Source organism: Strix aluco, chromosome 4 (genome assembly GCF_031877795.1).
Source record: "Strix aluco isolate bStrAlu1 chromosome 4, bStrAlu1.hap1, whole genome shotgun sequence".
NCBI classification, from domain to species: Eukaryota; Metazoa; Chordata; class Aves; order Strigiformes; family Strigidae; genus Strix; species Strix aluco.
The window spans coordinates 73,822,289-73,844,952 of record NC_133934.1 but is presented as its reverse complement, the minus strand read 5'-3'; the positions used below and the strand labels follow the sequence as shown (position 1 = coordinate 73,844,952).

Here is a 22,664-nt window from a genome sequence, read left to right as displayed (position 1 = left end):
GTCTTTGCTTACCATATATCAATCGTGATATCAACAAGGTCTGGGTGTTCTGCTAGCAGCAAAGCCCTTGTACATACCTCTGGGGTGCAGATTTGGATATCAGATGCCAAAATGCTTTTTTGCTTCTAGGTAGGTGCAGAAAATCTAACTTCCTCATTTTCATGTGAGTTGGGATTTCCTAGAAACCTTTCAACAAATCTCTTTTCACTGACCCTTCAGTGTACAGTTAACTACTTCAACTTTGTTCCCTGAGAACACACCTCACTGTAGTAAACTCAATAATGCTTTCAACTTTTATATGACTAATTCCCAAAATAAAGCAAAAAGCCTAACCAAAGTCTGACACTATTTCCAAAAAATATCTTCTCTTCCAACAGTGATTCATATAAAAAGAAATAAGCATTTTTTTTTTTTTGAAAGAGAATTAATTTTATCATCAGTAGCAAATCACAAGCAACTGAACTGGAGACTATTTTTTACTTCCAGTGAACTTAATACAGTTCTAAGAGCACAAGCATTGCAAGATTGCCTCCTTTCTCATATTATATATGCAAACAGAGGTGGGGGGACACCTCCCTCCCAGAGCAACTTTCCAGAGTGAGATTTAATATGACTGTCTTTTGAAACACGTAACAGTTCTGAGCTGCAAATTTTTGCTCACTAAAGGTAAAAAACTGAATGGCTCACTTCACTGAGACCTTCTGTCACCATTTCATAGAGTAAAAGTTCGCATATTATGTCTGATGCCAGAGAATAAAGAATCATAAATGACAACCTCTTACAGTGCTACAAGAACTCTCTCCAAAAGAATTGCTTTGAAGCAGACCAGAACTTCGTGTGTATGGCAGGCAGAAATGCTGCCAATGAATAAATACACAGACCAGCCTGCACCATCAAAATCATCTGAATACAGATCTGGTATAAATGTAGTAGATCCAGAGCCAAGTTCTGATACGGTCACTTACAACGACAGAAAGCCAACGTTCAGATGCAAAACAGGCTAAGACAGAATTGAAAAATCAATTAGCTGCTACAAGGCCAAATCGGGGGGATAAATAAATACCTATTCTGTAAGGTACTTTTTCTAGCAGTTCACGTACTTTTCCTGTAATTGAAAGAAATATTAACAATAGCAATGTAGAACATACTTGCTTAGAATGGAAATATCTCCCATAAACAAAGTAAAGAGGATATGGAAGAAAATAAAGAAAAATTAAGTTCTCTCAGAAATGTAGCTTGTATATTCCTCATCAAAATTCTCACTCCTTGGTTCATTCCCACACAGTCTGAAAAGTACTATGCACTGTAAAGCAAATAACATAGCGTATATACACTGGGACACACTCATAAGCTTGCAATGAACAAGAAAATTCAGAATTCTGCTCCTCCACATCTTTTTGGATAAGTGTATTTTGAGTTCATCTTCTCTGAGCTGTACTTTCTGCAAATTCACAAAGTAAGGAAAGACCCAGAAGCTTCTACTCCTACCATGTGTCTTTAACAAACAAACTAAACATATTTGTTGTTGCTGTTGTTTAAAGAAAAGAGAGATATTCACACCTCCCAATTCAAGCACTCTCCACAGTTCTTCAGGAAATAAGAGAAGCCAGAACAGAAGCCACTTTCCTGGAGTACAGAGTATTAGATAAGGCAGCTAATTTCCTTGTCCACTCTAGTCAGGTTTCTGAAGTTGGCCACACAGAAAAGCCTGTGTTCTCAAAAGTAACATTAAAAGAAATACCCCATTTCATGAGCTTCTGTGAGATTCCTTTATAGAGGCATGTGAAAAAAAGGAGTTAAAATCCCGAGATCTTATTTTCCCATCTTTGAACCTAACCTGAGTTTACAGGGAGCTAAATCACAAATGGAAAAGCAGCATTTGGCTTCTTAGAGCAAGTCTCAAACCTCATAAGATTAACCCCCTAGAATTTTTGTCATTAGAAGTAATAAACACCTTTTTTCAGCTTCTAAAATAATTTTAAACTGTTCCCACCAGATGTTCATATCCACAGTTCAGAACAGACATTCTAGAGATAACACTAGAACAGCTAGTAAGAATTACAACCACACAGATGGAAATGCTGCTGCTCTTGAAGGTATCACAGTGCCTCTGCCTCAAAGACTATCAGATTCTGTCAGGTGATGGTGACCTCCAAGTCACACAAGAACTGCATTAAAAATAAACACAGATTATGGATAGTGATGGTTAGGTGCAGATGGAAGGTGCTGTCTTTCCCTGTTCAACTACAGACATATACATTTCCCCAGCATATTTAAAGAATACTATGAATTCAAGTAATGCTTTTTTAATCTTCAAGGAAAAAAAAAAACAACCAACCAAACTATAGTAACTTATTCTTTATGGGACATCCTTACCTAAAAATAAGGAGGTATTTTTATACTGAAAAAGGCAAAATGGAGAAACTATCAAGCTTTTCACTAAAATTACTTGTCTCATTCTCTTTGTTTTCCTAATCTGAGATTTGAGTGCCAGCAATGTTACTTTTCTTTGTAATTCTCACTCTTCACGGTCATGGAAATGTTGGTATTTTTTACTTGACTTTATTTTGACATACACTTAAGACACTCAGGTGCATACACAATGCATCTGATCCAACTCCCATCTCATGAAGAACATATTCTGAAACTGAAGTACGTCTGTCAATTCCAACAGGTCAGAAGTAAAGGCAGGTTCATCAAGACTGACTCTACCACAGGTAGTTTAATGGTACAAATTGGCTAGGATCACTATGATCACTAAGCAAAGAGTTCACATGTAAGCATAAAAAGGGTGAAACATTTAAGCCAAGCTTTAAGATTCATACCAATAGTAAGTAAAAACTATGCACTCAGCCTGCACCACTTGCAGGACAGGAAGAGACCACCCAGGTTACTGAGCTCAATTCCCAACAACTGCATGCAACCACATAATTGCTGCTTAGTCCAGAAGCTTCCACAAAACATTCACTGCACCCACACATGCCACAGAACAGCTTCCCAACCCCCTTCGCAAAACCCCAGTGCTTCTCTGAAGCAAGGAAGCAGCCAACCAAGCAGTGTCCTTGAACCCTGTATCTTCTGTCACAAACATTTCTACAGCTGTTTTTCCCAAATGCTTACACCAGCCCCAAAAGGGCGTTTGCCCATGAACTGTTCACCTGCAGAGTAAGCCCAACACTTGAAAAGCTAGGAGAGTCCCACATCCCTAATGTAACAAAGGCTGTTGCATCACCAAGCCAAACATTCCCTGAGTTTTCAGCGACAGGTGTAAATTCCTAATAATCCAGCAACTTCCGTGTGTCATTTCAGTTTCATTTCCTTGAAAGATGATTGTTTCTTCATGTCAAAACCATCCTTTCAGAAATCAGACAGACCAACACAGAGTCTACTGATATTTCTCCTGAGGATTCTATTGTAAATAAACATTTACCCATTTATTGGGGGGGGGCGGGGGGGGGAGTGGACTCGGGCAAATTCCAGCCTTCAACCAAACACAGCTTTACAGAAACAGCCACGACTGCTGGCAACGTCACCCCATTTCCAAGGGTAGACAAAGCATCTAAGAGCACTTCATGCCCTCACACCACCACAACAAATGGCACAGACGGGGCAGAGGCCATGACTTGTTAGCCACCGCGCACCCTTGGATGAGCAGGCCGTACCAGGGCAGCACTGGTGAGGCTGGCACAGCTTGCAGGGTGCTCTGCTGCGCTGCTCCAGAGGCTGAAGGCACTGTGTTGTACAGACACATCACCAGTGGCTTTTCCATCCTGTTTCGTCATGCTAGCTCTGAAAGCTAAGCTCTGGGTTTTACTTGTTGATTACGTACAAACTTCAAACATGCAAACGTAACTCCAGACTTGTATGGTACAATTGCTCAGATCACTTTTAAAGGCAAGATTACAACGCCTAAAACATTTCTTCTGGCTCCTGTATTTTGAAGAGAGCACACTAAGCCATTTTCAAAATACTTGTAAAATGCTATGTAAATGAAATGACTAGATGATAATCCACGATAATCAATGTCAGACCACCAAACAACATTTGGATTTACACATCCTTGTGGAGGTTGAGTGACAAACACCTAACTCTACACAAGTAACTGAACAGGGTTAGGAATACAGGCATTTCTGCCTGCTGCCCAGTATCTGCTGGCAGATGCAGTGCAATGGGTTAGAATCAGCAACATGACACAGTACAGCAAATTCATTGGTTTTACCGGTATGCATTCTCATGTTCCTCCATTCTTAGCTCTGCAAGAGATTAATTTAGAAGAACCAACAAAACCCAAAAACCACACTGGACAGCAATGCCAAGATCTTTCCTTTTATTCTCCCACACTGAAGTCCCAGGAGTTGCACAGATAAGAGTGAAAAAAATCCGAATCCTTTTCGCCTAGCTTTCTCAGAGCAGAAATCCAGACATTACCCCTTAAAATTGGCATGGCGGTGTGCACACATGTACACCCATGTGCAACACACAGAACTCTTTACGATACTACTGACTGCGCAGTTAAAAACACCACATAGTTTTTCACTCAGTTTGACCCCACGTAGCGAGATGATCAAAGAGAAAGATGTAAAGTGTGTCAGTCTTTGTTGTGCAAATAGCTAAACATAAACAGATTTTTAAAAATAATTATACATGAAAAAATCCACATCCTCAGGTCAAAGGTTTTACACAGCACAATTCTTACTAAAGCATTTTTAAAGGCTGTATAAACCTTTGGGTAAAAAGAGTGTATAATTCAAACTCTGACAGACAATTAACTGTAACCGTGTTAACGGGTGTCACTATAATAAACTGCACTGAACAGCTGCAGAGACAGAATGGGAAGAAAGCAGAATTATGACAGATGTACACCCTGAAGACAAACTGAAAAACTAGCTTTTCCTGAAAGTAACCCAGTAACCGCAATGAAACTAAGACCTAATTATCTCTAGTATACGAGAAATCACTTCAAAACACTTATTGTACAAATGGAAGTGTGACATAGTCTTAACGAAATGGATAGTAGATGAAGACATTTGGCTTCTACTACTGTACTGTTTAGTGTGTTTATGACACCAGCCCAGTCTTCACTGACACCTGACTTAGCAAGAACGTTTTTTTTCCTTCTACGCCCAGACCAAAAGAAGAACAAACTACATCAGAAATAAGTTACATTATTAAAAATCCACCTAAAACTTTATCATTCCTCTTCATTACCTATGAAAGCTTTGATATGAAATTTTACAGTCATGAAGATACAAGAAGAGTTCTTAAATACTCCAGTATTACGTAGCACAGTCCACTGTTCAAAAAAAGCCACAGACCTTAAGTTTGGAGAAAAAATCCTCCAACTCTCATGAAACAAAAAAGCATGTTCCAAGGCCAAGAGTGTTCTCCACAAGGAATATTTCTTCTGACTTCAGCACACCTATTCAACATTTCACAAGGAAAGGCAGAAGCACAATTTGGACATATCAGCCCAACATTTCTCAGCAATCCACACACTCATTTATGCACCTGTGCAAGTCAGCTCATAACGTTACCTTACAATCTGGGCAGTGGCAGCAAATTATTCCCAAACTGTGCTGGTGAAACTGACTGCCCAAAACCTTGAGCAATGATAAATTGGGCTCCATGAATTAATTCAACCCGCCCTGCGCCCACTGCAATTCATCTCTTCCATCTAGAAAAAGCTGTCAGCTTGGTCAGCTCCAGCTGAAAACAGGAGCGCGAAGCAGCACTACTAACCACATGGAGAAAACATTTGAGGAAATGCTGCAAGTTTTTTTTACTATATTCTGTGAATTGGGAATGAAACCAGAGAAGCTGGAAGGGAAATTTGCAGCTGTGAGGGGAAAGGGGAGCTTATTATTATTATTTTATTTTAAACATATGTATTAAACATAGCTCAAAAGCAGGGAACGAGTGGTATCTGAAGCCAGAGGGAAAATCCTGCCACTAAACGTACAACCCTTGCTGTTTCAACAATATCCCACTGAGTGTGAGAAACCTCTAGAAATAGAATCACAACAAGCATATTTTGGCATAACTTTTATGAAGGTTTTAGGTTTGCGAGTGTGGGCAGCTTTTGACTTACTTAAAAGACAGTGCCCGCTTAAAAAGGAAATTATTCTAAATCACAGCTAAATCTTTCTCTAAAAAGAAAAACCGGGGCTAGCATAAAAGCATCTTCCTGCTTTAACATTAAAATGTCAACTAAAATGCATTGCTGAACGCTATCATAATTTCTAATACTACCTAACAGCTACCCAAGGAGAAGCAATCTATTTTTAACGCTTGCGTGCCGCCACACAAACCAGCCGTTTGCAGGTCACCCGTGGCCAGTCCTTACTGGTCGGCTGACAGGTCTCGAGATCCCACGGACTTCACCCACGGGTGAATCTAATAAACTTTATTAGAATAAAGCTGTCGGCTGAAAGAAAAGGAGGAGACCGAGGGCGAAGTTAGTCGGAGGCAGGCAGTGCGCGCGGGAATCGCCCCTCAGGGGAGCAGTGCCGCCACCGCTCCGAGCGGGCCGAGCCACCGGCCGCCAGATCAGGGCCGCCCTGCCCGAGGGCGGGAGCCGCGGCTTGAAGAGCAAAGCCCGAAGGGGCGCCTCACGCCCTGCGCTCGCCGGCTTCCAGGCCGGCCGGGTGCCGCTCGGGGCGGCTCTCTTCCTCCTCCTCCCCCCGCAGCGATCCCACCTCAGGCTCCCGGCCCGGGCTGGCGGGCGGGCGGCGGCTGCCCACACCCGCGCGGCGCCTGGGGCGCGCGCCGGCCGTTAACGCCCGCGCTGAGGGCTCCCGGCGCCGCCGCTGCCGCCCGGCCAGCGGCGGGGAGAGGCCACGGAGCCACCGCCTCCCCGCCCGGGTGCCGCCGGGCGACACCTCCCCCGCGGGGATGGCACCTTCCCGGGCAGCGGCACAGCCACCCGTTTCCATTTGAAACGGCCCGGCTCGCCCCCTCCTCCTCCTCCTCCCGGCTCCCTCTCCCGCTCCTCCCCGCCGCCGGCCGCACCAATCCGCTCGGCCCCGGCTGCAAATCAAACTTGGTGCCCCCGGCTCCGCCGCCTCTCCCCCCAGCCCCTGTCACTGCCGAAAACGGCCAAAGCACCTTCCCCACCCGCCCCCGGCTCCGCGCTGCGATGGAGGGCGGGGGGGAGGGGGGGGCCGGGACGGGACGGCGATTTGGCGGATTGAGCAGCGGCGGCGGCGGCGGCTGCGGCGGCAGCACGAAGGAGACTTGAGCTCATTTTCTGTGTCTGTCTCTCCTCCCACTCCCAGACAGTTCTGGAAACTGTGTATCACCTCTTGTCACAGGAAACCAACCAGCAGGCGGTGCAAACAAACAAACACCCTTTGCCTCCACCCTCCCCAAAATAATGAACACCCCACCGCCTATCGTTAACGAGCTGGCGGGCGCGAACGGGAAGGGAAAAACAACAACAACAACATCATCCTGCGAGCGGGCGACTGACTGCCCGAGCCCAGGGACAGGCTGGGTGGCAGCAGCATCAGGGCGGCTTTGTCTAATTTCAGCAAGTGGAATCGCCGCCGGAGTCGCGCTCGCCTTCCCCGGCAGGCCGAGGGCGCACCGTTAGGCGGGCATACCGCGGTGATCCGGCACACACAACGCCGCCCAGACCCGTCCTGATCGCCAGGCCCCGGGGCGAGCGCCAAATCGTGGAGCTACCCCGGCTGCCGCCCGAGCAACTTCAGGCGTTTGCCGCCGCTTCCCCGCGCTGGTTGTTCTGTTACGTTACGTTCGCGTTTCGACACCGCCGCTGACGTTCCGTTCCCTCGTCAACAAACTCCGGCACGGCCACGCCGTTTCGCCCCGGGAGGCCGCCGGAGCCGCCCCGGGGCACCCACCGAGCCCGAGCCGCGGGCTGGGGGAGGGTGCGGGGGGCCGCCCCCCCCCCCCACCGCGCCTTGCCGAAGTTTGCACCGCGCCCGCTCCCCAACTCCCCGGGCTGGGCGCTGCGGGGCCGCCGTGCACCTGCCGGCCGCTGCCCCGCCGGCCCGGCCCGCCCCGGCCCCCTCCCCGGCGGGCCCGGGCAGCTCCGCACGCCCCCCCGCGCACACGCTCCCGAACACGTGCACTTGAGGGCTCCCGCAAGTTGCTCTCCAGCGGGAGGCACCGTGCGCTCGCTCCGGGCCGAGGGGGACACGGGGACACCGGAGCACCCGTGACAGCCCGCCGCTCGCCACCTCCAGGGGAACTGCCCCTGCGCCCACCGGGCACACGACTAACCGGCTGCGGCTCTCCCGCTCCGAAAGGCAACTTCTGCTTAATTTCACCGATGAGCAGTTTTTATGCTTTCCAAGCATTTTTTTTTTCCCTCCCTACGAGCGAAAGCCAAGTGCGGCTGGGGGGGGTGGGGGGTGTCAGTGTAACTACAAAGCTGCTTCTGCACACAAACACCTCCTCCCCCACGCCCACGCTCCCCGCCCTCGGCGAGAGGCGCTGGGTCTCGTGGACATGTGGGTGACACGGTGACAGACACTGGCCATGGCTCCCCCCGCCCCCTTCCCCACACATCAATCCCCGAGCAGGACCTGCGCTCTGCCATTGCCATCTGTCTACCAAGTTGCTCCAACGTTCCCCGCGGCGGGCGGGAGATGCCCCCCCCCGGCGCCGCCCGAGCCGCGGGGCCGGCAGCGCGGCGCGCCGGCAGCTCCCTCGGCCGCTGCACCTGGGAAGCTGCGCGGTCCTTTACTCGCCGCCGAACAAAAAAAGGCGCCCGGCGCTGCCGGCACCGGCCCGCCGCGCCGGGCGGCGGCAAAGCCTCCCCTCCCTCCTCCCACCGCCCCGTCCCTCCCGCCCGCCCCAGCCCGGCACAAGTTGCTTGTGGGATAGCGGAGCCGCAACTCGGCCGCCTCCCCTCGCCCGGTACCGAGCCGCACGGCTCTTGGCGCCATGTTAATGACGTACTATCTTATTTCCACTAGGCAGCGACCTTCGGCACGAAACTGCTCTCTCGCCGCCTCCGGAGCGACAAAAAAACCCATCAAATATGGCTGTGCTGGCGGCTCCCCCGGCTGGCGCTGCGGCGGCGGGGAGGCGGCGGGCACGGTTACCTGCTGGCGGCGGCGGCGGCGGGGCGGCGGCGAGGCGGCGGCGGCGAGGGCGGGCGGCGCGGCCGGGCTCCCCCTGCGCGGAGGGCTCGGGGCCGCCTCATGAGTTCGGCGCGGCGCCGGGGAGCGGGCGCGGAGCGCGGCTCCCTGCGCCACACTCCCCCCCCTCCCCACACACACACACCCGGGCACCCGCGCTCACTCTCCTCACACACACAGAGACTCCCTCTGACTGACGTTTGTACTTGTTATGGAGGAAGGACTCCGTGAATCAAACTCGTTTCTGGGTCACTGCTGCCACAGGGGGGAGCTACTTTAATCCCCTGCCAAAACTGGAAGGCGAGGGAAGGGGGGGAAATAATAATAACGTAGCGCCGGGGCTGGGCGGGGGGGGCGGCGGCGGCCCCGGGGGAGCCGCCGTTAACTCTTGGCGGGCCTGGCCGGAGCCGCGCAGCAGCGCGGGGGGCTCCCGCCGCCTCCCCCCGCCACCCCGGCCCGGCTGCTCGGGGAGCCCCTCGCTCCCGCTGGCGCCGAGCTGGCCGGAGCCCCGGGGGTGCGCGGCCGGCAGGCCCCGGCCGTGGCGGCTGGCCTGCGGGCGGGAAGCGAGGCGTCTGGGCACCCCCGTCCCGCCCGGGGCGCGGCCGGCGTTACCCTCCGACAACCCGCTCCTCTCTCCCAAAAAACAGAAGCCGATTTCGCAACGGGGGGTGACAACGCTGCGCCGGCTCCCTGTGCGACATCCACGATTTTTTCGGGCAGAGAAACTGAGGCACGGAAGAGTTAAGTGCTGTGGCCACATACATGGCGCGTAATTGCCAGGGCAAGAATAAAACTGCAGGCTCCCTATTCTCAGCCCCCAGCGTTATCCCTCCAGCTCCCTAACTTTGATACTTCTCAAAGACTAGAAAGAGCTAACACACACTGCGGTTCAGTTCACGGCTTTCTAGCAAGAAACGAAATTAGCTGAAATTGGCATCAAATTACATACTAAACTTCCCATTATCAAAAATGTGTGTTTGAATGCAGATTTCTTTATTTTCCACATAAAACGCTTTACCTCACACCGTGCACCTGTGCTCCCCGAGTGAAGAACTCCCCCCTTGGAACAGAATTCCTGAGCAAATACAGTATGAGGTAATAAACACTACCGAGAAGATTCAACATAATCTCAGACACAGAATTAAGGCGATCTGTGGAAAGTAATCCCCACAGTATTCAAATACAAATTAATGCAGCCTCCACAGCAATATTAGTCTGCCAAAGAATCACACCTTAGTTCAACTGAGGAACTGGGTCGTTACTCATCCATGCAAACCGAGTCATTTATCCTGCCGTCTCTCACCCACCTACCTACCCAATAATGAAACAGTACCTACATTGCTACACATCCTAAAAAGTTGTACCTTACTACAAAAATATCCTTCCCCCCCCCCATATTTTTTCACTCTGAAAATAAGATAGTCGTGGTTTTATTCATATAATAGCCTGAAGCATCCTTAGATTTTAGAGCCTAAGACTTTGATTCCCCTTCTTTTCATCTACACGAAAATAAGAAAACATGTTCTCTACATTCTCCCACACTTACCTTGGCGTCCAGACCTGTACAGATACCTGATGGAGAGGCTTTGCACACATCAGCAGTCTAATTAGAAGTAGCTCCACTGATGTAATTCATATTTACAGGATGGGGGCCTTAGCTTTTTGCCATTCATGGTACCGCCATCAGGCACCTGTGACCATCTGTGTGACACACCAGCTCACGTTACCTGATAAATAGACCGCTTATTGCCACAATTACATTCATAGACCCATCATCTTACCCCTGAGCTTCCAGGAAACAACTCTGCGCACCAATTTTCAATACTGCCAAAGGAGTCAATGACTGGAGACTTTGTTGATCTGTATTATCTGAACAGCACATGCCCGCTGCTGTGCTACAGAATAAACCCCGGAACAGATTAGGTCAGAGTTTTTTCACTCAGTGGTCTGCAGGCGCCTTGGGAGCTCATGGACTACTTCTCATAAGTCCATAAAAAGTAATTAACATTAGCAAAGCTACTGTCAGTTGGCATTTACTATACAGAGGTATGCACCTCTACTGGATGAATAGGACCTTTTTTTTTTTTTTTAATATTGTCCATTGTAAAAGACTGAAGAATCACAGGAAGTGCTGTTTGTCCCGCTTTCCTGAATTCTTTCCAAGAAAGCTTAGAACTGGCTTCTGAGAAAAGCTTAAACGTGAATGCGCTCTAATTTCTGAAGAGGAATGATAGAAGCTCCCCTGTCTCAAGCTCCTTGGATTTGAGGCAATATTTTTGTTTTTCTGTAACTAGTTTTCCTCTGCATATACAGCCAAGTCTAAGTTACATCTTGTATTTTAGGAAACATTTCTCTTGGAAGCCATGCAAGGCCATACATGTAGGAACAGAACATGAATGTTTGCAGAATGGTGGGCTGTGTTTTAGAAAGTAGCAACTCAAAATGCTATCTAAATTACTGTAGAAAACTCAACAAATGTAAGCCCTCTGCCCTGTAAAAGCAGCTAGCCCAGACTTTATGAGGAAGGTAACGCCACTGGAACAAAGTTGCTCTTTTGTTTCTGTGTGCAGTGTATCACTGAGAGTGTTTCAGAATAATATAAGTTTAAAAAGGAAATAATGAAAAATTGAAGGACTAGTAGCGGGAGGAATAACTTTGGAAATTAATGGAAAACACTTCACAAAGAAAATGTTACGTCTTGTACTATTTCAGCACTACAGGTATAAAGTTGTATACTAATATAGTTATGGTCAAACAGGAAAGAATATAATAGAGCATACCAGAGTAAGCCACTGGCATCAATAATACAAGACAGTGCTAAAAAAATGAAAGGATCTACATATGGTCTAAATAAAGCGATGAGTTGTTCACTGCAGAATCAGCTTTAGCAGCCTAAGACGCTGTTATGACTCCTGTCTAAGAATTCCCAGCGGCAGACACCAGAATGGACTGCATGAGTGATCCTCACTTGCTTCTCCACAAACTCAGCACCCAGCTCAACCCGCCAGAGCAGGCAGGCTGCCTACGATGAAACGGAGGAGGATGGTAAAAGCAAGCCACGCAGGGCAAAGAAATGAATCTTAATTATGCATTAAACATCTGAGCACAGTCTGACTCTTAAAGATTAGGAACCAGAACAGTGAGAGAGGACCTCACAGCAGTCTTCTGCTCCCTCCACTGGCTAAATTTCAAGGTGATGGGTGAAATTCAGCTGGAGGTAGAGTCAGTAGTTTTGCGATGGACATCAGTGGGGCCAGAATCTCAGCCTTCATCTCTAATAGATATCTAACCCCTCAGCAAAGCAGGCATTTTGTTATAATAAATGATGTCATTAGACTCTGTGCCTCTCTCAGTCATCTTTGTATCACTATTAACACTCATTCCAGGAGCACTCAGAGAATATGTATCGGAGTTAGGCTTTGTACTAACACACAGAACTTCTGGTCCCTTCTCCGAGTTGTTTCATCAGATATAGTCACTCATATATTAAATTTTATTTAAATTTTTTGATCATTTCTATAGTTCTTAGTGTCTCCCTCTTGACTGTAATTTCTGAGCAGGTACACAAAGCCAAGGAAAGAATATGTGACTTTTCAGCACTTTTTCTTCCCCAGCCTTTCATGGAAATCTGTTGCTGCAGCAGTGTCTGATAAAATATTTTTACTTCTTCTTTGCTTCTTTTTTTTTTTTAATTTGATAATACTCTTTTCGCACTTGGAACCTTTTCCACTAATTCTTGCAGTCTCCGCACATGAAGGTGGAGCTAATGAAGTCGAGTTTCTCCCTGCTGTTAAACTTAGCCTAAGTATCACTTAGAACTCAAAACTGTTCTTTTGCTCTTTTGGCTCTGGTTTTTAAGAACTTCTACTTCCATTTTCTCCTTCTTTATTTTGAAGATTAGAAACTTGAGGGGAAGAACACAGTATGGATCCAAACCAGCACTGTCCAGACTTTAGCTTGTACTTAATCTTCAAGAGAAAGAACTTCCAGAGAGCTTTCACATCTCCTGTGAGAGATGTACGTACTGCAGAGAGATGAGACAGATGCACAGTTGGTCCAAATCCTTTTGAGGTCCATTTTGTCTCTAGTTGGTCTACTCACATGAGTAAGGGGAAAAAAAAGATTTTGACTCATGCATATGTAAATCTATACCACTTACAAATTGCGTAAGTGCAATATTTTTAACTCCTGCAGAAATAAAACTTGCTCACACGGTTTACGTATGGACTATAGAGGAACAGAGTTTTCACAGTTTTGTCTAATCCAAATACATCATTTATGGCAACATGGCACCTCACAAAATTATGCACAAAAAACTTAATTGGTGCTCTGGCTTTTTCTTCCTTCTCCTTATCTACAAGCACTGAATTTTGGTGTGTCTGGATTAGGGAGGTCAAAAAGACTAAGCTCAGGTAGCGTGTTATTTCCTTTGACTCTGAAGCTGAGGTTTACAGCTACCAGCACTGCATGTGGGAGTGATTTGCAGATTCACAGGCCATACTCCAAAGATGTGCTTTCTTCTGTGCTCACGAGCCTCATTCTTCTGGTTTATAGTTCCTTTGTTTTATAGAAATGTAGCTGTTGTGAGAGGTGACTAACTGGGTGTATGAGCCAGTACGCCCGTAAGTAGAAGCTGTGCCATTAAGGGATGAGGACAGAGAGGGATGAAAATCAATCTTTAGAGCTGAACTTTGTATTTAGCAGGCTATCAAACAGGGTGCTTGCAACAGAGACACTAGTGTAGTCTTTTTAATGACAAAACTTGAGAAGTAGAGATTATAATATTCATTCTATGTGTGGGTAGGCAGGGGCATACAAAGGTTACATCACTTGCACAAGTCACATGTTAAGTCAGCATTAGGTTTCTATTCTTGGTTTTAAAGTCATGCCTCTCAGTCCAAGGTTTCTAATGATTAAACTATATCCTCTCCTTTGGCCTGGTCTATAGCACATAACAGTACAAAGTATACCTCCATGACATTTTGCACACAGATATCTTAAAATATTTTTGCAAGTCAAACAATCATTGCACGGATATGCAACTGCTGACATTGTATATTCATCTGAAAGTGAAGTGGGAACAGGTATGCCCAACAGGTAAAATTTACTAAATTCCAAAATCTAGAAGTACAGCTACTGAAATGAAGTGTTTCCAAATTATTCTCCTTGAAAAGTGGAAGCTGACAGGAAACCAGTAGAACAAGAACCTCAAGGGAACAACTAGAAGCAGGCAGTTAACTTGCAGGTCTGCAAGTTAAGCAGGATGAAGCTGATGCATCACCTTTAAGGTAAACAACATGATTTTGTACATGATGGGAGAAGTAATTAGCAGCCAAGGTAATGCCCCGAGTACAGGAAGACTGGATTGTGAAAACCTCAGGCAAGTGAGAGTTTAGCAGCAACAGATCAAATCTCAGTTGAAGTATATACACGTGCCTATCTGGCAGCTCATCAAGCAACATTACACTGGCTAATCCAAACGAACTTCAATATTAAATTGTGATTGTGCAGGCAGAAATCATACAGTGAAAGTAAAGGTGCTGTGACAAGACTCGTAGAAGAGTTCAAAAGTATCTGATTACAGATTTTCTGATTGCAGAGTGCGTCCTGATAACTGGTTGCTAAAAGTGGAGTAGTGGTACCAGTTTATTGGGGAAGTACAACAAAAATCAATTTCTTTTTTCGGTAACAACCTATTGCCAAAAGGACTTTAAAAAAAAAAAAAAAAAAGGCAACTTCAACTCTGGATCCTTAGGAGTCAGAAAAAGATTAAACTTAAAAAAAAAAAATCAGCTGTTGAAATTGCTCTGAGCAGCTTGTGGTAACATTTCTGGAAAGAGCAGAAACCTTGGAAGTAACTTCCCATGTGGCCCTTTCGGGTTCCACTCGGTACTTTATGGAATTGCCCCAGAGTTACTTCTATTTGTGGTCTCTCCTGGGACAACCTCTTCCAAATGCGATGACTCACAGTTCATTGAATTTAAAGCTGTTTCCAAACCATGAAACTGAGGTCTGCCACAAGGGCTAGGAGATCATACACCCTCCATGGCAGAAAACAGACCAAGGACAATCAGATGTAAGCTACAACGCAGAGGAGATATTCTACTTATCCTCAATAGGTATAGCTCCCTCTCCTCAGTTTACCAGCTTATCAGTTTCGATGCTTGAAATCCGCCTTTACAGGATGCGTCAATCATAATTTTGACAGAAGGCAAATTTTCTCTCTAAATAGTTAGAGGTCCACTGATTTCAGATGCTGTTGTCCTGAAACCTTACTTCAAATACTACTAACTTTAGCTCAACAGATGTACACAAATGTAGACAGATGTAAGGCAACAGGGGTGTAAAGAAGCCATCACTTCTAAGTAAAGAAAATGCTAGGTCAAACAAATAGGTAACTGTTGTTTACTTCAGCTATTTTACTTTATCAATTATATGTTTTAGAAAATAAGTTATACGGTGTTTAGCACATAGGAAAACTGATTGAGAAAAGTAAATTAAATGTCTTTTTCTTATGGCAGTATCGATTGCTGAGCTTTTCTACAAGTTTCACTGCATAAAAAAGCACAAAAAACAGTTTAGAAAAATTTAACTGGCATAAATGTAATAAAAGGTGCCTCATGTACTTCCATTTCACTACTATATATATTCAGAGGTTCAACACTACCAAACAGGACTCAACAAGAGGCTCAGAATATCCAGCACAAAAGAACCTTTGCCCAATAGGGGAAATTGAGCCCCTCTCTAACCTCTCTCCCTCCATCTCTCACCCCAGAAAAAGAGGGGCAGGTATCGCGATAAACAGAGCAGTTTATCCCATATATCAGTGGGCCACATAACCTTGCAGCAAATGGCCCTAGCTGACTGTCTCTGTGTCTGGCCGGCATTAATACACATCCAAAACAACACAGTCCACACTGTTATGCTTCCGCTTTGCTAAGAGCTTATCAGAAATACACACCCAGTATAAAATTCACAAAAATAAGAAAAGCCGCAGTACACTTATCAGGTGAAGAATTATTATCTATTTTGCAAGTAAGACATTGAGACATAATAGTAAAGAAATACAAACTGCCCCTGGCAAAGCAAAGAGACTCAATCTCATGATTCAGCTCTAACATATTACAATAGCATAATCCTTCAGTGATGTTTGAAACATACACAATACAAAATGTCAACTATCCTTAACACTGCATTTGCACACTGGATGTGTCTAACCCCAAATTTCTGCTTCACTCTAGGAGAGCAATGAGAGTTACACAAGGTAGCAGAATCTTTGCACACGAAGATGTTCAGAGGCAGAATCTCAAGCAGCTGCATAGTAAATTTTCAGTGCACATAATGCAAGCACTCAGGATGCAAACAGCCCTTGAGTCATTTCATACCATTTATAACGGTAATTCTGAAGCTACTTTTTTTTTTTTTTTAATGGACAAAGGAGTTTATTGCTTATTTAGAAGTTACAGCTTCTTTGCTACCGCTCAAAGCCAAGACTGCCACAGATATATTTAACTAAGCACACAGTGAAGAATGAAGAAAATTTGGAAATCAAATCATTACTCTGGCTCCTGTGAACTTTGCTTCACTAAGCAAAAAAACCTGCAGCAAACAAAATAGTCTCTGACCTTCCAGAACAACATTAAAAAAAGTCTGATCTGCTTATGTGGGCAGATTTTGGCACAGGGTAAACATCTATGTTTGCTCCTCAAATTGCACAAGTCAGAGAAGAATCTCTCTCTCTTTTATCCAGGACATGCTTTTAAACCATCGCGCATTTATGTTTCTTTGACAATCTGAGGCAGGTTACTTTCTTAACATGGAGGGGTGAGTACTGGGGCAAAGTAAATGTGCCAACTGCTTAATAATCTGGTATCTCTAAAGGAGGAATGGGCACATCCTGCAGTGAGCACGCGTATCCTTACGTAACTGCCAAAACTGCCACTCCAGCCTACGCCACTTCTCAAATATTCAGCCAACCATAGCAGTGTATCTGCCCTCAGCCAAAGCTAAAGGTGAGCCTACAGTGTCTCAGATCTCTTCTGGAAAAGGGCCCAAGTATTTAAGGGAGCCAGGCAGAGTGTTCAGCCACAGCACACAAAGGGGAAAAAACGTTTGCAGAAGATAAGTTCAGGAAAGCCTGACGGAGCGCCAGCCCCGTAGCAGACAGTCCCATGCCAGAGTACAACTTGTACTGGCACTCTGGTGTAGTGCTTTGGATCAATAACATCTGTAATACAGCACATATCAACTGATAGGCTGGACAGATGCACAGAGGGAGCAAAGGGATTTTTCCTCTCCCATTCCTGGCACTGGAGCCTAGAGCAATGATTTGGCTCTACCTTTACATGTTTATCTTTATTTCATGCTTTTCAAAGAGCTGCTCTTGTGGGTTCTTTGGGGTCCCCCCCTTTTTAAGGAAATTAAGCATCTTTCCTGACTGCCTTAATAAAATGTTGCAAGTATTGTGCGCTCGGTAGTGCCTGACACACGCCTCAGACACCCTAGTTAGCTTGTCTGCAGGAGTTGGATTTCAGTGAAGAAAATCAGTGACAGCAAAAAGGTCCCAAACCTCGGGCAACGTAATGAGAGACCAAGATCACCAATTGCATAAACCCTGTCATTTCATGTGAACAGAACGAATAAGTATTGAAAATGTGTACATCTGTCCCCACAGTGAGGGAGCCCCATTAACCATGTAAGCTGGTTACCCTTCAGAATACATCAGCTGGTTACATGTTTTAAATCCTTTTAAAGTTGCCAAAGATACACTAATACCCCAAATTCTATGGTTTTTAATGAAAAAATAGCAGTCCAGAAAATCAAGCTACAACATACACACAAAATCATTTTCTACTACATACACATATGCATGCTTTGCTTAAGTATCTCAAAGTCAGGAGATCTCCAAGCCCAGCTAAGGGAAGATGACAGCGATACTTGTCTTGCTTTAAAAATTCCTTCCGCATACCTACAGTTTATAAGCAACTATCGAAACCAAAAGCATGAGTTGAAATTCTCTTTTCACTGGATATGAGTGTTTATGCCACTAACTTCCATGGAGCTAGGATTTTTCCTGAGCCTCTTTTATAATTACAGAAAATTCTATATAGTCATCCAAACTGTATGATATATTTTAATAAACTGATGTAACAAACACAACACATTGTACTCTGATTGAAGACCACCATCTCAACCTGAACATCAAACGAGGAGTTAGTTGACAGAGGGTTTAAAAACTGCATGTCATTTCCAGCATAGGCACCAAATGAAATCACACTAAGCAAGGTGTTTGCTACACTAACCCTGTTTACACTTCATAGCACAAAAATAGACACCTTTAACCCTGTGAAAATTTAGGCCAGGTCTGAGAGTGTTAAGCACAAGTAAAGCAAAAAATGTGCTAGGTTACTGAGACTAGGTTCAAAGGACTTTGATGTTCAAGGCTAAAAATGTCGTTCAGCAAATCCTTGCTCATTTGTCTGGCTCTGGAATAGTCTAAACTTACTTAGTACCTCCCTGCATGATTGCAACATACCTTGAAGATCTGCAGCTCTTATTTTTTTGGCATGATTGGAACTGCTTCAGTTTGCGTAACAAGGTCGCGGCTTCAGTCTCATCCCAATGAAGCCAGATGCAATGGTCTAGGGCTACCTATCAGATAGATGCTTCCACTTTCTCCAGGCTGAATTTCACAACACTGTGCTGCAGAGCCGAAGGGCCTGCTTGTTCTCATCCCGCTTCATGACTCCTATGTCCTCTGTTGCACAATGCCTCAACTTTAATAAAAGGGATGGAAAACACACATCTCAGCCCAAGTTTTGGGCTAAATCATTATACCTCGTATCTTTGTACTTACTAATTTTGTTGTGACTATACTACTTTTTAAGAACTACAGGAAAAAACTCATAATGCTTGACATATTTTTTTAAAACAACACTAATATTTTAGGTCTGAGACTTGCATAAGACTGTTGCTAAGTATACTACAGACAGGACACCAACTAAAGTATCTTAACTTTTTTGCTATTTTTAATTATATTAATAATACCAGTACATTCAGCTTAAACTTCCCTATTGAGTAATCATTTTGTTCCACATACAGGAAAATCTCCTGTATATGTAGGCCACAGCTTGCAAATATAAACAAATAATACATTTTCTAAGAGATTAAGTTCATAAATATGTTACCTTGCTTGACAGTGACAACAAACCACATGAATTTCCTCTAGAAAAAAAAAAAAAAACTTTTGCAAGAAACAAGTGAAATCGCAATTTTTTTTTCTTTGCACTAAGGTTACGTCACTTATCTCTTGGGTACAGATGACACTAATAACCATGTGCCTGGGCTCCAGCTAAATTATCAGTTTCCTTTAAATAGTTTGAAGGTAGAAAAACACCAAGAATGCTGTACAGGAAAGTAGGAAGGCTTGGTTTTGAGCCTAATTTTGAAAATTCTTTCAGTTTAGCCTCCGAATTTTGTTCTACAAGTTTTCATATACAAAAATTTATCATCTGTGCATGCAGACTCAGTAGCTGCATATGTAGCTACCCAAACTGCACACAACGTGGGCACAGCACCTGCGCACACTAAAGCTGTCTCTAGACAAGTTCTAGCTATTCAGCCCAAGCATTTTAAATGCACCCTTTAGGACACCACTCCTTCGCTTTTGTTGAAGATACTTATTTTAACCCTGAAGTCACTGGTTCTCACGAGTAGCATTTATGTTTTCCAATGACATTACACAGAGGCGTGCATACTCAAATGTTTGTAAGTCAAGTTCTGCGGAGGGCATCTTAATCCCTCAACTCCCATAAAATGCCTCACTCTTAAAAAATTGTCTCGTGTGCTTGCTGTGTAGATGACTTGAGAAAGGTCAGGTAGACAGAGCTTAAAAAAAAAAAAAAACAAACCAAAAAAACCAAACAAACCACCTAAAGCTAAGAGTATCTACCCATAACCCAGGGTCCTGTCCACCAGGATCAGCTAAACATTCAGGTCTTGTTCATGATCAGAAATTCACAGCCAAATACAGGTAGTACCAAGAGCATTCTAAGATTTCTACAGCAAAATGTAATGACTTCATTTTAATAGGTAAACATGATGAGCTCCACAAACGACTGCAGAGGCATTAGAGATCATTAGTCCCACAGAGAAAGCACTAACATCCTGCAGTATCAAATTGTTTATCGCTAATTTACAGAAACTGAATCCACAAAAACATTTCTATCACTTTGTAGTTGCTTAATTAATTACATATATTAAGCAAATTAAACTGAAGGATGCAGCGAGTGCTCCCAGGGCAACCAATGGCTATGTCACAAGCAATTTGCTTTCTTTCCATTCAGAGAAGTCCTCCCGGTTTTGGTTTTCTTTTAGTGGCAAAGAGGATCTTAAAAGGATGAAAGCTGTGATCTCACTAGGGCAGCTGAAATCAAGAGAGACTTCTATTGCATTGAGATGAGTGAGATAACTCCAAGAGAAGAACTTCATAAACATATGCAGGAGTGAACAAGCAACCCAAACTTTGAGGAATCTTCAGATCGCAGTCAGAATATCCCAGTGCAGCTTTTCTTTATGATAAGACCAGAAGTCCACAGATAGCAATAAAGCATATAGATATTTGCAAAGTCATTCTGAACTTCATATGTGGAGTCTTTGAAAAAAGTATGATATATAAAAACTAACATTTAAATAGTTTAATTGTTTTAATATATCAGATTAACGTTAATGACTATAGTATTTACTGATTTTTTATGTTGATATAAAATGTTAGAGGCAATTGTAAGCTCATAGTTAATAACTTTTTGGATAAAGTTGTTCTACTAATTTATTTTCCTCTCTTCTTGTACAAAATAATGCAAAAGAAAAACTGAGATCTCAAGTGGTTAAAAAAAAAGAATGTTATTTTGCTTGAAAACAAAAGCAAAAACAGCAAAAAAAATTTTGTCCAGTATTTCCAATACCATACAGGCTGCTATGTAGAAAGTTAACTGCCTGTCAGGCAGACCCAGTACCTCCACAAACACTGTTTTACACACATTTAGGTCCAGAGGCATCAACTGGACTATTATCATACCTAAAATTAGACAATTTTTAAGTTTTTGTCAGACGGGGTGCTAATGTGCCCCAGGCAATTAACCATTTACTTTTTTAAAAAAAGAAAGCAATATACTGATGATTTTGATTTAAATGTTTAGGAGCGAGTTCTCCTTTTGATATTATTCCTTAACACATATTTAGTCCTTGTACCGTATTATCCCTATGGTGTGTATATATATATATTTTTGGTCACACAGACAATAGAACCTATATATGACTTATCACCACAGTCAGTTTATTTAAAATGTATGCCCATTTTTGTTAATTTAAAAAATACAGATTTTTCCTGATAGCCCAAAATCATTTTATGATTTCTGATATTTGTGGAGCTCTATTTGGATTTTCAAAAAATATTATTGGCCTTCATTTTTCCTGTACAGGACATTTGAGCATCATGTCTTCCTCTCTTGTACCAAAAAAAACCCCCAAAACAACCAAACCAAAAAACAACCAAAAAATAGAAACCGAACCACCCAAACCAGAAGGGAACATACATAAAGGGCAATTCCACAGCTATTTTGTGGTAAATGATAAACCACAGTGTGTCCCTTAGTGTATGTGCAGAATTTGGAATGTCCTCATTTCCTGACACTTTTCCCTTTTTTCCATTTATGTAAGAACTGCTGACTGCTACATTTCATAGGGAGAGGCAATCTTATTCTTCATTGGTTTAGGTGCCAGATTTAGGAATGACTAATTCTTCTGTTCTAGTATTACAGTAGCAGTTCTGGAAAAAAAAAAAAAAAAAAAAAAAAGACAGAATATAAAAGTTGAAGGTTAATGCTTGTCCCCATCTTTTTTACCCCAATTTTGGGACATAAGTTTTAGAATCTTCTTGGAATACTCTGTGAAATGTTAAATTTGCCCCATGATACAAGGGCAAAGCACTTCTTCCATACTCATTGATACCAGACTTCATACTTTGAATTAAAGGTCAAATGAATCAAACAACTCAAATCCTACACAACTAAAAGGAAAGCAGAATGGAAGCTGATGACCAGAACAGCAGAACATTTGAACTCTTTCACTCCAAGTCCTCCAGATCCTTGTAGTTGTTTTACTTTAATGTCCAAATCTATGCCATGATTACACTAAACCTTTCCTGAATGAACTAAAAGTTCTCTGATAAACAGCAAAAACAGTAGATGAACTAAAGAATTTCATTGATACATACCACAGCAATAACATTTTCAGGAGAAAGTTGCTCATTAGATATACCAAGGTCCAACTGTCTAAGAAAACAATCTGCAATTTGGTTTCTTATTTCAAAGCAGGAGCTGGCTGTACAAGTTTTCCTGGAAAATGTACTAGCTTGAACCCAAAATCTGATGAGCCATCCCTTCCTATGAATAGGTAACTAAAGCATAACAGCATTTTGCTAATATATTTATAATCTACATGGTCAAAGTAAATAGCACTTTTCAAAGTATCTCTTCACTGGAAATCACAGGCTAGATC

At 43.9% G+C, this 22,664-nt stretch overlaps 1 protein-coding gene across 14 annotated transcripts in view; it reads right to left on the bottom strand.

The window, feature by feature from the left end:
* The window catches only part of JADE1 (jade family PHD finger 1), a 60,003-nt gene extending 37,600 nt beyond the window's left edge, over positions 1–22,403 (bottom strand). The window contains exon 1 of one of the 14 annotated variants that reach the window (XM_074823649.1): positions 22,381–22,403. Coding sequence is in view for 1 of the 14 variants with exons in the window: in XM_074823639.1 (XP_074679740.1) it covers positions 19,295–19,322 (28 nt within the window). In the remaining 13 variants the exon portion in view is untranslated. The other 13 variants (XM_074823639.1, XM_074823641.1, XM_074823642.1 and 10 more) reach the window with 13 other exon arrangements.
* Between the last annotated feature and the right edge of the window lie 261 nt (positions 22,404–22,664).